Raw genomic sequence first — 14,404 nt, 5'->3', positions numbered from 1 at the left:
TTTACTGTTACACTAGTTTACTTTTACACTACAGTTTACTGTGCGTCAAATACGCTGTGCATCCCCTGAGATCAATTGCAACAGTGTGCTATATAAACTGAGAGAGACACTCCGTCAGTGTTCAAGAAGAGTGGAGGCAAGTGAAAATATATCTGTGCTAAACTTAAACTTAGCCTTTATCTCAAACACTGGAGAGTAAAATCTAACATTTTATTAGCCAATGGCTAAAGATAGACATTATTTAGTCACCTAGCATGAAAATCTAGTTACATATGCGAGTGATATACTTGCATTGTCCCTATATATATCCCTTATTTTCTTTTGTGAAGTTGGCAACCCTATCTCAGTGATAGATTTTTTTTTTTTGCCATGCAAGGGCAGCAACAAAAATCAGCAAGAATATTTTATTAAAATATAGCATTTCGAACACAATGTACACTTAAGTGTACTAAGCTGAGAATAAGTGCAAAGCAATTGTGATCTCAGAGAAGATTTGAAAGTGCGTATGCTACACAATACTTAGCACACAAAACAACCTCTAGCACACACAGAGAAATACCATCATATAGATAAATTTAAATTCTATTATTAGACCAGTAAATCAGGGGAGAGCGCGAACGCAGTCCCCCACTACCAGAAATTATGCAGTCAAGATTCCCACATTTGGGGAATTCGCAGACATCAGAACAAGCAGCGTGCAATGCTGTAGTGTAGTCTGTAGACAGTTCGGCTTTCCGATTGGCCGAGAGTCTACACTTTGTAGAATGTAGACAGTTCGGCCTTCCGATTGGCCGAGAGTCTACACTTTGTAGAATGTAGACAGTTCGGCCTTCCGATTGGCCGAGAGTCTACACTTTGTAGAATGTAGACAGTTCGGCCTTCCGATTGGCCGAGAGTCTACAGTTTTCGGCCAATGAGGTGCCACAACTGTCAACAGTAGAGATATGTAAATGTACTACTACGGATCTCATTATAACCTAATCTATAACGAACTGTCAACGATCTTTATTGGTAAGATTTTTTATGATATATTATGTATTATAATGTCGTATCTCTCTTGGCGGTCGCTCTTCCGAATACGTTTGAATGTAATGCGTCACATACTTTTCAATGGCCGTTCTTTTTACAGCCCTTATAATTAACCATAGTTTTACTACAAAAAAAACATGGTTAATATAGTTAAACGATGATACCCGCAAACTTACCATAGTTTTGCTAAACTGACCATGGTATTTGTAGTAAAACTGTGGTCATACAAATGGTAATTAATTCGCCAAAAAAACATGGTTACTATAATAAAGGTGGTTTAACTGTGGTTCGTTTTTCTTTAATAAATACATTTCCAATTTAGTTCTTTGGATTTATGAGCATTGTATTATATAAACAATATTTTATGAAAACGTGTTGAAATCTAAAAATGCAACAAAAAAAACTGTAAAGCCATGTTATACATAATATTTATATATCATATTATATATATATATATCTCAAAAAATGAGCTTTCAGTAAGATTTTCTTTGGGCGTAATGCCAAATTTGCACCATTAGCTGCCAGCAAAAGCTCCAATGGTATTACGCTGAATTTGTGATTTGCAGTAACGTTACAGTGGAGTTTTTCTCTCTCAAATATTACATGCACACACAGTTTTTTTTATTACACACATATAAACCGTTTATTACACGCATATATACCACACTCTGACATATATACCAACACACCCAGACAATTATAGCAGCATCATTTATCTAATAATATGGCTCTATAACATGCAGAAGCAGAAAACAGGAATAAAGCGAGTATTTGCTTTATAGGACAAACCTGATAAAATGGTTGCAACTACAGTATGTGTACACAAATGTTAATACTTAGCAGATAAGCCTTTGTTTGTGGACATGTTAAAATTCCCCCACTCTATAACTCCTAACCTCATCATGACCTCCTGTATTTGTCATGGTAAGAATATTTATCATTATCATTATGATTATAACAAACTGTTTCCTACAGGTGTTAAACATGGATGTGTTGTTGCCCACCTTGGCTATCTTAGATACAAGTGTCCCACTTAGTAGGCAACAATGCCTTCAAGGCATCAAAGGAGACCAAGGCACTCGGGGCACGAAACACCTGCTTTGCGAACAGGGTGCAGGACAAAGAGACGGCTTGTGAGGAAGGTCGGTGTGGGCAATATCTTGGCACTAGGGCAGATGATGTTTTTCCACCCTATGTTTCCATTATGTTTTTGTGCTCGTCATTAAAGTAATTACAATTTCTCTGTCTTCAGCTAAAAGGAAATGTCTGCCGCACAATACCTCAACACCAACAGAGGTGCAGTACCTCGGCCAGGTAGATCTGGTCTTCGGCAAGTACAACGGCCAAAGTTTTAAATGGCTGGTGGAGAACGATGTTGGCTACATTAAGTAGTAAGTATTTTGCACTAAACAGAATCGAAATGTTCATGATTTGTTTTTCCATACATTAATTATCTTTCTTGATATTTTAGTGTACTAGATCTTCACATAAAAGAATGTCGCCAACCTGACAGGAAACCAAGCCATTTCAACTGGATCAAGGACCTCCTGCTCATATATGTCCAGCTGTTTCCACAGGTCTCCTGTCACTTAGAGATCAATGTGGACAGGGCCATTTATGGGCAGGGAAGATTCAGGTTGTTTACCTTCAAGGAGATGTGGCAGTGGTACAGCCTGCACAAGACCCTGCAGGCCAACCCGCAAGCTGGGATGGACCAAGGGAGAAAGATGGCTCAGGAGGCGTACTGCTCTGCGCGGCAGTGGCTGGTGATGAAGGAGGAGGACATCACCAACAAGTCCCTAAAGCGCTTCAGGCAGTATATTCTGGATAGAGAGGTAGGTTGAAATGACTTTCCGGTGACAGATGTGATTGTTACTGTACATGCTGTGTTAATACAAACTTCAAAGCTGAAACTCCCCTGTATTTCACAGAACCCTCGACAGGATACTGCCCGTCATGTAGCGACTGCCCGTCCTGTAGCCACTGCCACCTCCATCACACCGCACGCAGCGACTGACACCTCCAGCAAACATCACTTTCCTGCGAGAAAGGTAGGTTAAGATGACTTCAGTTACAACCACTGAAGTTTGTATTAGCAGGGTTCGTACAAGGTGCTTAAAGTGCTTGAAGTACTTGAATTTGACTTTTTGAAATTTAAGTCCTGGAAAACCCTTGAAAACAGCCATATTTTTGAAGAGGTACTTGAAAAGTGCATGAATTTGATGCACCGATACCGAGCTCATGTACTCGTAGGCTACTCGTAAAAATGCTCCGATACCAACAACCGATAGCCTTACCAGGCAGCGTGTGTATAGTAACACATAGCTGTGGTGTGCGAGCTGATAAGAGAAAAACGCGCAGTGGATTGAGCGCGCACCGGCACAGATGCACAAGCTGGTCGAGCACATCCCTTTAAACAGACGTCAGTGGAAAGTTTGTAGTTCAGTCAGATATCAATGGCAAAGAAAATAAAACGAGGCATAAAATGTAGCTTATTATCAACGTTAACTGACGAGAGAGAGAGAGAGAGAGAGCGCACTTCACTCAGCGTGTCATTTGGATTAAAACTAAATCGTATATGTAAGTAAATGTAAGGTTCCCTACATTATTACAGCCAGGACGTTTGCAAGTCAAGAAGTTTAATCCGCAAACACAAACATCCGAGGCGCGCGCTCCGCAAACCAACGTCTTGATAGACAGCGCGCGAATACTGAATTGAATCGTCTTTCACGTCTTGCGCTTTAACGGACGAATTCACACGTTTATGTAAAAACGCCTGTCTAGGTGAGTATCCCAGTAAACAAAGTCGGTTATATCTCAAGTGAACATAGCCATGTTCAAATGGGGTCCGTGCGTTCGGTCTTAAAGGGACAGCAATCTAATAAACCTGCTGCTGTGTTTTAATGTTAATCAATCAAAGGACAAAGAAATTACTCACTGCTCTTGACTAAATTGACTACCCTTTTCAACTTTACAAAAATATCCATCTATATTTAATTTAGACAGTAATGAATGTGCATTTTTTTCACATTTGATGACTTTATTCAAATTGCTGTACCTGTTAGCCTAGATCTACCCGAAAAACTCTAAAAAGAATGTTTATTTCATTTGTAGCCTTTCTTTGTTCTATTGTATTTATTTGTCCTATTTGTAATTTGAGTATTTGTTCTTATTTTGTTACTGACTGCTTGTCTTTAATAATGTTTTAAATTCACATTAATGAGGCTGGTAGTTTTTGTTGTACCAAATTGGATTAAATAATTGATATTTCACTGGTATCTAAACATTTGTACCACTGACCCAATCCTCAGCACTGAGCCCTGCTGGAGCTGCTCTAAATATGTGCTGTGCTATTAAATGAAAGATAAAATATGATAGAGCAATAGAATGAAAAGTGACAGTAACAGAAGCTCATAAAATGCATTTTAGCAGGCTTAATTAAGCATGAAAATAACTGAAATAAATATATATTTGATGAACAAATTAAGCCAACTAATATGAATTATATTCTTTTGGTTTATCTACTAATACATTTAAAAATTACAAATGCAGTGACAATTCAGGTATCGGTATCGCTAATTGGTATTGGCGAGTACCAAAAATGAAAGTGGGTATCGGACTCGTTCTGCAAAAAGTGGTATCGGTGCATCGGTGCTAATTAAAAAAAATTGTTGTTGAAAAAATACAATCATTTCACACTAAATTAACGCTGCAGCTTGTCTGAGATATAAAGCTATTTCGCATGATATTAATATGATACAACTTTCATTCTTCAGGTCAATCATATATTCATAGGAAAAAAATCTGTTTCAATATCCTTTCAATGGTTAAGGGGATTTCACATGCCTGACAGCGCTGGTCAATGGATTGATCTCTATGACGTGAAACATTAGATATCATATATCTGTAATTTGAGTAAAAAAATAAAATTAATATAATGTTTGATAAGTGCTGATTGAAGTCCTTGAAATCCAAAAAAGTAGTGCTTGAAAAGTTCTTGAATTTCATTTTACAGAATCTGTACGAACCCTGTATTAGGCATTGCACAAAGCTGAAACTCACCTGTTTTTTACAGACACCTCGACAGGACGTGGTCCCTCCTGCAGCGACTGCCACCTCCAGCTCATCAGGGTCCAAAGGGGATGACTCTTGGATGGATGATGCTCTGCTGGTTGAAGCACTTACTAACTTTGAAAGACTAGGTAAATCACAGCACAAACCCTGTATTAATGCAGTATCTGTATCGAATAAGCGAGCACCACTCCTCCTCCTCCAGGTTTAAGGAAGAACATTTATTTATTTACAATACATTATTCATTCACAAGAAAATTGGTGTCCTTAAAGGTTGGATTTTTCTTCATTTCATAATTAAGGCATTAAGATCAAGTTCCAAAAAATGATTTTTTATTCCTCTTTTTAGTCAACTTTAGCATTGGTGTATTCACTTATGCTTAGCATTGTAAGTGTTTGTTCTCATTTTACAGGGGATGCAGGTGACAAACAAAGAGGACTAGAAGAGGGCAGAAAGCTACGCACCATCGCACCAGCAACTGTAAGGTCACAGTTTATACACATGAGCACACCTGACTCTCCATTCTCTACCTATTTGGAATGTGGCACAGGCCGTGTCAGCCCAGAAAAGCCATGCAGGGCCGTCACATACCGCATAACATTAACATTTACACTCATTCATTATCACTAATACACTTATTTTTTTAAGGCTCCTGAATCGGCTCCTGCATCATTGCCTACTGGATCGGCTCCTGCATCGGCTGGTCCTGGTCTTGAGAGGACATCTGATGTGACCGTTGAAGATGTAATACTTCAGTCATCTCAGACGGCGCTACCTGAGGTAATGCATATAACTTAATGCAAGAACACTGTTCAGTTCTGAGTAGAGTGTAGTTGTTAGATATGGTTTTGTCTTTGTTACGCTACCAGGTTACATTTGAGGGCTGGCACACAGCGTGGGAGTCTGCTGCACATGGGCTGCCACAAGCGGATTTGAAGTGGCTGAAGGAGGACGTCAGGAGACTGTTCCAGAGGGCAACATCGTACATGGACAAACACGGTCGTACGAAGTGGAGGAAAGTCCTCAGGGATGACCGGATGTGGTTCTATCCCCCGGAATTCCCTGGAGTGGTGGGAGAGAGAGTCCCCTCGGCAGACTCCTTTTTTCAGAGCGCTGTTTTTTTTTGGAGACCAGTAGGGGTGTGGCGGTATAGTCTTCGCTGTCCCAGGCCTGAGTTCCCAGCAATAAGACCGCTTGTCTGTACCGTTGTGGGTACTCCCACACGGTCAGACAGATCTGCGGCATGTCTGGCTGGTACTCCATGCTGACAGAGGCCCTGGCATGCAATGCGTGCAGAAAGGCTGCCAAGGAGTCTGAGGAACACGCTATTGGTCGTTTCCTGGTGTGGGATGTGTGCATCCTTGACCAGCTCAGTCCAGCTCACAGAGCCGTCTTCCCTGCCATCTTAACGTTACGGTGAGTCTCTGCATCATTTTACAGTAATTTGATTCCTGAATGATTGCACTAGGAAATAAATATGTAAGATTCACAGGCATCCAACGACTGTGCTTTAATCTTAGGCGTGGCATGGACAAGCAGGTGATCCGCCTGATGAGGGATCGCACCGAGGGCAACACCATGGCCAAGGTGTGGAGACAGGTCCTGGAGAGCCACTGCGAGGAGTACCTGCAGAGGAAAGACCTCTACACCACCCTACTCTGCCAGTACAATCAACCTGGGAAGATCACAAGTAAGACAAAAAGTTCATGGTTTTGTTTTCTTAAGTGTTCAGGCAAAAACTAACATGCATATGAGTCCCATCTGACACAAACCCAGCAGGAGCCCTCACTTTAGTAGGAACAAATAACCACTTGGTACAACATCTCTGGCCCACTGGTTTTCTTTTTTTCACCCATCAATAATGAAGTCTGCGTGTCTGTTTTCTCTGCTTTCAGGGAATTTGTGCCCAAAATTTCAGGTACCACCACCAAGGAGAGAGCTGCCTTGCCCAAAGCTGCTGAGGAAAGCCTTTCTCCTTGCTGAGGCCGGAAACATTGAGGACTACCGGACTCAGATCATGTCCATGTTCGGGAAAGTCTTAAAATATGACTCCACCAAGAAGGTAAAAAAAATAAAGTCTGATTGTAAACATTCAGTCACTGAATTTGGCAGGGATTATTGCCCACTGCAAAATAAGATTTCTGTACTCATGGCTTGGTATGCATGGTGGAAAATCTTAATCATTAATAAATAGTGATAACTGTTATGAGAATAATAATAGAAAATATAGCTGCAAGCGGCGATTCAGGGCCAAGCCATTGAAGCAGCAGCAGCAACAGCAGTGCAGAGCAGGAAGAGCAAAAATGGCAGAAATTGAACATGCATGAAAAATCTGCTGGTTCAGAAGTACAGGTGAACATTAACCTAAAATGGACAAAACATATTTATAATCCAAGAGAAAGAAAGATTAGTACAACACTTGAATAATAAAGGAATCGAAATTACACAACATTCCACACAATTTTTCTAAAGTCGTCCCACGCGGTACTCGATCCCACCATCTCTGGATCAGATGCCTGTCACTCATCTCGTTGCGCCACTGGGAAGACGTGCATTCACCGAGATGCCGATGTTCCATAGTTCAAGTCAGAATCAACTCAAAATGAAGAATTTTAATGCGCCACATGTCTTATTTATTGAGTTCCTTCTCAGATTGACACCATGTCTGGAACTGAAGCAACTTTTGCACCACTTCATAGACTTGCATGGCGGAAAAAGAAGCAACGGAAGAATAATAATAGGAAGAACGCCAACGGATACAATAGGTGCCTACGCACTCTCAGTGCTTGGCCCCTAATAACACCTGACTAAACACATAAGTCGACACAGTGGAAAAAAAGATGATATAAATGTTTGAATCTCTTTGTTTTGTATTGACTATTAGATCTGCAAGAAACTTTCCGGGGACGGGAAAGGCACTGCAGAATGGTGCACGAACGTGGCCAACGAACAGGGGCAGATCCTCATGTCTGTCTTGACGTGTGAGGAGTCCCTAGAGAAGCTGCGGCCGATGGCTGAAGGACTCATGGACAGGCACACGAGAGCGGGAGAGGCGCCTCCCGAACTCATGTATGTGGACCGTGGCTGCTGTCGTGTCCATGGGGTCTCGTCGTTGGAGCAGCTGTTCAGCAACTGGGCAGAGGCTGGCATGCTTGTACGGCTGGACATTTTTCACTGGATACACCGGTTTGATGCCGCCGTCAGAACTGATCATCATCCAAAATATGCCCTTTTCAAGTCTGCACTCTCTGCTGCCGTCTTCTCGTACAATAAAGACGACATGGCACTGCTCTTGCAGGCCATACGTGCAGGACACTCAACCCACTATGACTCCCTGACTGATGGTCAGCTGATCGACACACCTACGTCACCAAGTGCGATCTCAGCCATTACGTCAGGAGGATCACAGTGGGGGCCCAGGAAACTTTTGTGCGAGTCCAAAGTACAATTGATGTCCTGAAGGGAGCAGCAGGAATGGACGAGAACCAGGTGCATCTATTCAAGGACCCAGCAGCAGTGGATCATGTCTGACAGAACCAGCAGAAACACCTAGAGTGCCTCCAGGACCCACCAGGGAGGAATATGTACATCATTACAAAGTACATCACGCGTAACGGTGTGCGCCTTCCGCGGTACACGACGGTAAGAGGCAGCAATAGCCTCAAGGGCTTTCACTCCTTTCTGCCCGGCATGATTCCTGGGCCCCACTGCGCCGCTGTCCCATTCCAGGTGTATCTGCTGGCAGGGATCGCACGCTGGAACAGCAATCGGGAGTCAGCAGCGGTTAAAGGCCAAAAGGGGAGGCAGCACCAGGTCTACGTGTCAATTCTTGTCCATCGGCTCAACCAAAGGTGCCAGGAGCTTTTTGGGAGTGTGGAGGAGGTCAATTATAGGCCGCCTGTTCCCCCTGGTGACGAGCGTATTGGACTTGAGTATCTGTTTGCCCAGTCGTCAGACACTTTCAGTGCTCCTGACCACTACGCTCACACCAGAGAGACGCTGCGTGTGGATGAGGATGAGGAGGACGATGAAGCTTCTGCCAACCAGCCAGACGAATCCCCGGAGGACGATGTGGGCTACACCTCTGACAGTGAGGGTGACAGCCTGACTCCACTGAGGAACAACCTGTGCCTCAATGACCAGGTAGTGGCTACGGAGTTTGATCCCTGTGTGGAGGATGTGTGTGATCCGAATCATCTCCCTGGGTACCAACATGTTCAGGAGCTCAGCAAAGTGCTTGTTGAGATTGCATTGGAGGAGGGAAAGCTTGCTATAAGTGACACTATTAGACAGAGGGTCATCAGTGCCTGGAACAAGCTTGACCTCCACGATCGCAACATCTTGGAGTTCGACAGCCTTTACTCTGGACCGAGTGGTCAGGGGTGTTCACTGTTTTTGTGTGAGCATATCAGTGAACACCCCTGACCACCGGTGAGTTTCACGTCTTTGTAAACGAAAGTTTAATGCGTTTTAGGAAGGATTGTTCCAGTGCACCTATGCAGCCATTGTGGAGGTGGGGGGGAAAGCGAAAGAAACCTAAAATTCTCGGGACAGCAGCATGTGTCCAAATTTTAATCTTAACCAGAAACAATCTGTAAACAGGGCTTTAAGTGTAAAATACCGAACTTGTCCTTTAACATGGATCCATTGTTGCCCACATTGTGTATTCTGGACACAAGTGTGCCACAGGATAGGCAACAAAGGAGGCCAAGGCATATAAACCGTCCCAAACCACAGACGACAGCAAGCTGAGGGACGAGAAAGCGGTTTATAATAAAGGTAATACCTTGGCATTAGGGTCATGTTTTTTCCACCTTATATTTCCACCGCAGTCATGATAACCTACTGTTGTGCACTAGAGCGTCTGTGCTTGCGTGTTATAAAAGGCCTAACAATTTCTGTCTTCAGCTAAAAAGAGATGCCGGTTGATCACGTCAACTCCAACGGAGGTGCAGTGTCTGGGTCAACTGATTATCACGTTTGGGAAGTACAATGGCTAAAGTTTTAAATGGCTGGTGGAAAATGATGTTGGATACATTAAGTAGTAAGTATGTTGCACAAAACAGAATCAAACTATGTTTAGTATGTTTTTCATAAGTTAATTATGCTTTGTCATATTTTAGTGTCCTTGATCGCCACGTCAAAGAGAGCCGCCAACCAGAGAGAAGAGCCATCAATGACGAGTCGGTAAAGGATTACCTCCTAAAATATGTGCAGCCGTTCCCTCTGGTCTCCTGCCATCTTGAGATGCATGTAGACAGGGCCATTTACGGACAAGACCGCTTCAGGTCTTTCACGTATCAAGAGATGTGACAGTGGTACAGTCTGCACAAGCGCCTTCAAGCTGACCCTCAAGTGACCACGAGCGAAAGATGGCTCAGGAGGCGTACTGCTCTATTAGACAGTGGCTTGTCATGAAGGAGGACGACATCACCACCAAGACCCTGAAACGCTTCAGGCAGTACATTCTCGATAGAGAGGTAGGTTAAGGTGACTTCCGGTGACAGCTGTGATTGTTACAACACATGCTATGTAAATACAAACTTCAAAGCTGAAACTCCCCTGTATTTTACAGAAACCTCAACAGGACACAGCCCGTCCTGCAGCGACTGCCACCTCCAGCACACCGCACACAGCGACTGCCACCTCCAGTAAACAGCGCTTTCCTGTGAGAAAGGTAGGTTAAGATGACTTCAGTAACAACCACTGAAGTTTGTATTAGGCATTGCACAAAGCTGAAACTCACCTGTATTTTACAGACACCTCGACAGGACGTGGTCCCTCCTGCAGCGACTGCCACCTCCAGCTCATCAGGGTCCAAAGGGGATGACTCTTGGATGGATGATGCTCTGCTGGTTGAAGCACTTACTAACTTTGAAAGACTAGGTAAATCACAGCACAAACCCTGTATTAATGCAGTATCTGTATCGAATAAGCGAGCACCACTCTTCCTCCTCCTCCTCCTGGTTTAAGGAAGAACATTTATTTATTTACGATACATTATTCATTCACAAAGAAAATTGGTTGGATTTTTCCTCATTTTTTTAGTAAGGCATTAAGATCAATTTCCAAAAGATGATTTTTTATTTCTCTTTTTAGTCAACTTTAGCATTGGTGTATTCACTTATGCTTAGCACTGCAAGTGTTCTCATTTCACAGGGGATGCAGGGGGCAAACAAAGAGGACTAGAAGAGGGCCAGCCAGGCACTCAGAAGCTACGCACCATCGCACCAGCAGCTGTAAGGTCACAATTTATACACTTGAGCACACCTGACCATAACCATAAACGTTTACACTAATACATTATCACTAATACAGTTTTTTTTTAAGGCTCCTGCATCGGCTCCTGGTCTTGAGAGGACATCTGATGTGACCGTTGCAGATGTAACACTTCAGCCATGTCAGGCGGCACTACTTGAGGTAATGCATATAACTTAATGCAAGAACACTGTTCAGTTCTGAGTACAGAGTGGTTGATAGATATGGTTTTGTCTTTGTTACACTACCAGGTTATAATTGAGGGCTGGCACAAAATGTGGGAGTCTGCTGCACATGGGCTGCCACAAGCAGATTTAAAGTGGCTGAAGGAGGATGGTGATGTCAGGGGACTGTTCCAGAGGGCAACATCGTACCAGGACAAACACGGAGACCAGTAGGGGTGTGGCGGTACAGTCTTCCCTGTCCCAGGCCTGAGTGCCCAGCAATAAGACCGCTTTTCTGTACCGTTGTGGGTACTCCCACATGGTCAGACAGATCTGCGGCATGTCTGGCTGGTACTCCATGCTTACGGAGGTGCTGGCCTGCAACGCATGGAGTCGGAGGAGCATGCCATTGGCCGTTTCCTGTCATGGGAGGAAGGTATTATGGATCAGCTTAGCCCAGCTCACAAGGCTATGTTCCCTGCTGTGCTAACATTACGGTTAGTGTCTCCACTTTTTATCCACTCTGCCACACATCGTTGCTGCCAGACTCCAGCCCACCCACAGTCAGGTGAAAGCAGCACCCCTAACTGTGCCTCTTGCTGACCAACTTCGGTCACCGGCAAGGTCAACAATCTACAAAAGGAAGAAGGCAGAGCCCGTTATGCTGTACATTTGTGGGCTATGTGGCCTACCGACACAAGGTCACAAAAAATAAAATAAAAAACGTATTGTGAGTACAAAGTCATCCCTCTAAAAAGGACTTGATGGGAAAACTTTTGAGACATTTGAAGAATTTCAAGAGGCAGTGGACAATGTTTTGGGCCCTTGAGTGACAAAGGGGTTGTAAATAGTTTTGCTGTTCTGTATTACTGTTCATGTTCTACAATTGTGGTGTTCCCCTGTGTTATTTATTAGCTACGCTGTGGTGCTCTGTTCTTTTCAAGCACAACCAGCTTGTATATGGTTTTGCTGTTCGATTAGATTAGATTATATTCAACTTTATTGTCATTGTGCAGACAATGTACAGAGACCAAGAAATGTGTTCTATTCAAGCACAACCAGCTTGTATATAGTTTTGCTGTTCTGTGTTCATAATGTTCCACGACTGTGGTGCTATTTGCTGGCTACACTATAGTGCTGTGTATTGCCCTCCCATTTCATGCACTTTATTGTTCTATGTTATTTGTGGTTCGCTTAAACTTGGCACTTGTCGACGGGTTGAGCTGTACACAAGTCACCAATCCTCCTCTTCCTCACCTACAAATCCCTCCACGCACTTGCACCCCAGTATCTCACTGACCTCCACACTTAAAGTCAATCACAGCCCCTCCGGTCCTTTAATATGGATCAGCATGCCATCTCCCGCACCAGATTCTGGACCTTTGGAGACAAAGCCTTCTGTGCTGAAAGCAAAAGCACATGTAAGCACATCTATGCACTGAGGCCTTTGGCCCCCAACCCGTCTCTTTGTAAGTATCTTGATATAAATCAAAGTTATTTTTTATCATCATTACCACTACATGTTGTACGATATTATGATATATACTATATATTTTGCTATTCTATTCCATGTTCCATTGGAACCCCCTCCATTGTCATGTATGCTCCTCCAACACAACAACTGTTGTGTTATTTGACACATTTTGTTTTCTACACTTTGGTCCCGGTTTACACTTGTTGCACTCCCATTTCATGCACTTTATATTTTAAATAAAGTGATCAGTGCTACAGCGAGTCGTAGAGTGTCTATTAATGAATACAACAATGAGGGTGTACATTTACCAGAAATAGGGGACAAAAGTGCCAGAATAATTGCAGGTAAGGACATATACCAAGGTACCTATAGTAACCCCTTTAAATCAGTCTCCCACTAGTCATAGGGCCCCTTATAGAAATACTCAAGTGCCATAATGAATAAATGGCTTCTAGGGGAAAAATACAAAGTGCTCTCACATGTTTGAATAAACCCAATTACTTTATTGCAAGCCATACTTGGAAAACAAAACAGTACAGGGACAGAATGGCATACGAAAGCTTGCAAAAGCATGCATTAAATAAGACTTGACTTAAATTTTTTGTTTATAGACAGGAGTTGCTTATTGAGCCTAAACTGATTTAATTCAGTGTCTGGCATTTCATAAATTCTTTATAAATGCAATTTACACATATGATTAAATAACAAAACACTACAGTACAAGTGTGTTGAGAACATTGCACTGTTCCAATAGATGAAAGTTGCATACTCTCTCTGTTCACAATTTATTTCTATTATTGAACCAATAAATCAGGGGAGAGCGCGAACGCAGTCCCCCACTACCAGAAATTATGCAGTCGAGATTCCCACATTTGGGGAATTCGCAGGGGTCAGCACAACCGGAGTGCAATGGCTGAGCCTCGCCCTGGGTGAACCACCTTCATGATCATGGTGTCTCCCCTGCCAGGTAAGTATGAGTTGTACACGGTCCCTCTTGAGGAGTTACTGAAGGCAACATCATTCTCAACCACGGTGAGACGTCACTTCACTACACATGGTTCATCATCACGATCTATTCTAAACCCTCAATCAATGATCTAAATTCTGGATCTTGTTAAATCATCAGTCATGTTGTTTTACCAGTTGTACTATCTACGCTGATTGATGACAATTAGACCTTCGGACTGGCCGAGAGTCTACATTCCCAGAACACTCGACTGTAGATCTCTCTACCAATCATAGAGGAGATTTGACTCGATTCCACCAATCAGGCAAGACACGTTTTGCATGTGAAATGGTGCAGTTACAACATCTGCCAGCAGGGGCAAATGGGACTAATCAAATTGTGAAACTGCTTTTGCACACAAAAGTTACTCATTGAATAAAACCTACAGTTTCACTTGAAAA

At 43.0% G+C, this 14,404-nt stretch overlaps 2 protein-coding genes across 2 annotated transcripts; both read left to right on the top strand.

Moving 5' to 3' along the window:
• The first annotated feature begins 6,213 nt into the window (after nucleotides 1–6,213).
• LOC311078698 (uncharacterized protein) lies at nucleotides 6,214–9,774 on the top strand. Its single transcript, XM_084107676.1, has 4 exons — nucleotides 6,214–6,517; nucleotides 6,622–6,791; nucleotides 6,997–7,163; nucleotides 7,986–9,774. The coding sequence occupies exons 1-4, from the start codon at nucleotides 6,345–6,347 to the stop codon at nucleotides 8,559–8,561; spliced, it is 1,086 nt and encodes a 361-aa protein (XP_083963802.1). The 5' UTR covers nucleotides 6,214–6,344; the 3' UTR covers nucleotides 8,562–9,774.
• A 450-nt stretch (nucleotides 9,775–10,224) lies between these two features.
• Nucleotides 10,225–13,253, top strand: LOC311078699 (uncharacterized protein). Its single transcript, XM_084107677.1, has 6 exons — nucleotides 10,225–10,581; nucleotides 10,677–10,778; nucleotides 10,861–10,987; nucleotides 11,261–11,340; nucleotides 11,432–11,521; nucleotides 11,611–13,253. The coding sequence occupies exons 1-6, from the start codon at nucleotides 10,474–10,476 to the stop codon at nucleotides 11,755–11,757; spliced, it is 654 nt and encodes a 217-aa protein (XP_083963803.1). The 5' UTR covers nucleotides 10,225–10,473; the 3' UTR covers nucleotides 11,758–13,253.
• The last annotated feature ends 1,151 nt before the right edge of the window (nucleotides 13,254–14,404 follow it).

This window comes from Abramis brama (genome assembly GCF_963993115.1).
Source record: "Abramis brama genome assembly, chromosome: 3".
In the NCBI taxonomy this organism is placed as follows: domain Eukaryota; kingdom Metazoa; phylum Chordata; class Actinopteri; order Cypriniformes; family Leuciscidae; genus Abramis; species Abramis brama.
Note: the sequence above shows the minus strand (reverse complement) of the source record. Positions and strands in the feature narration are given on the sequence as shown.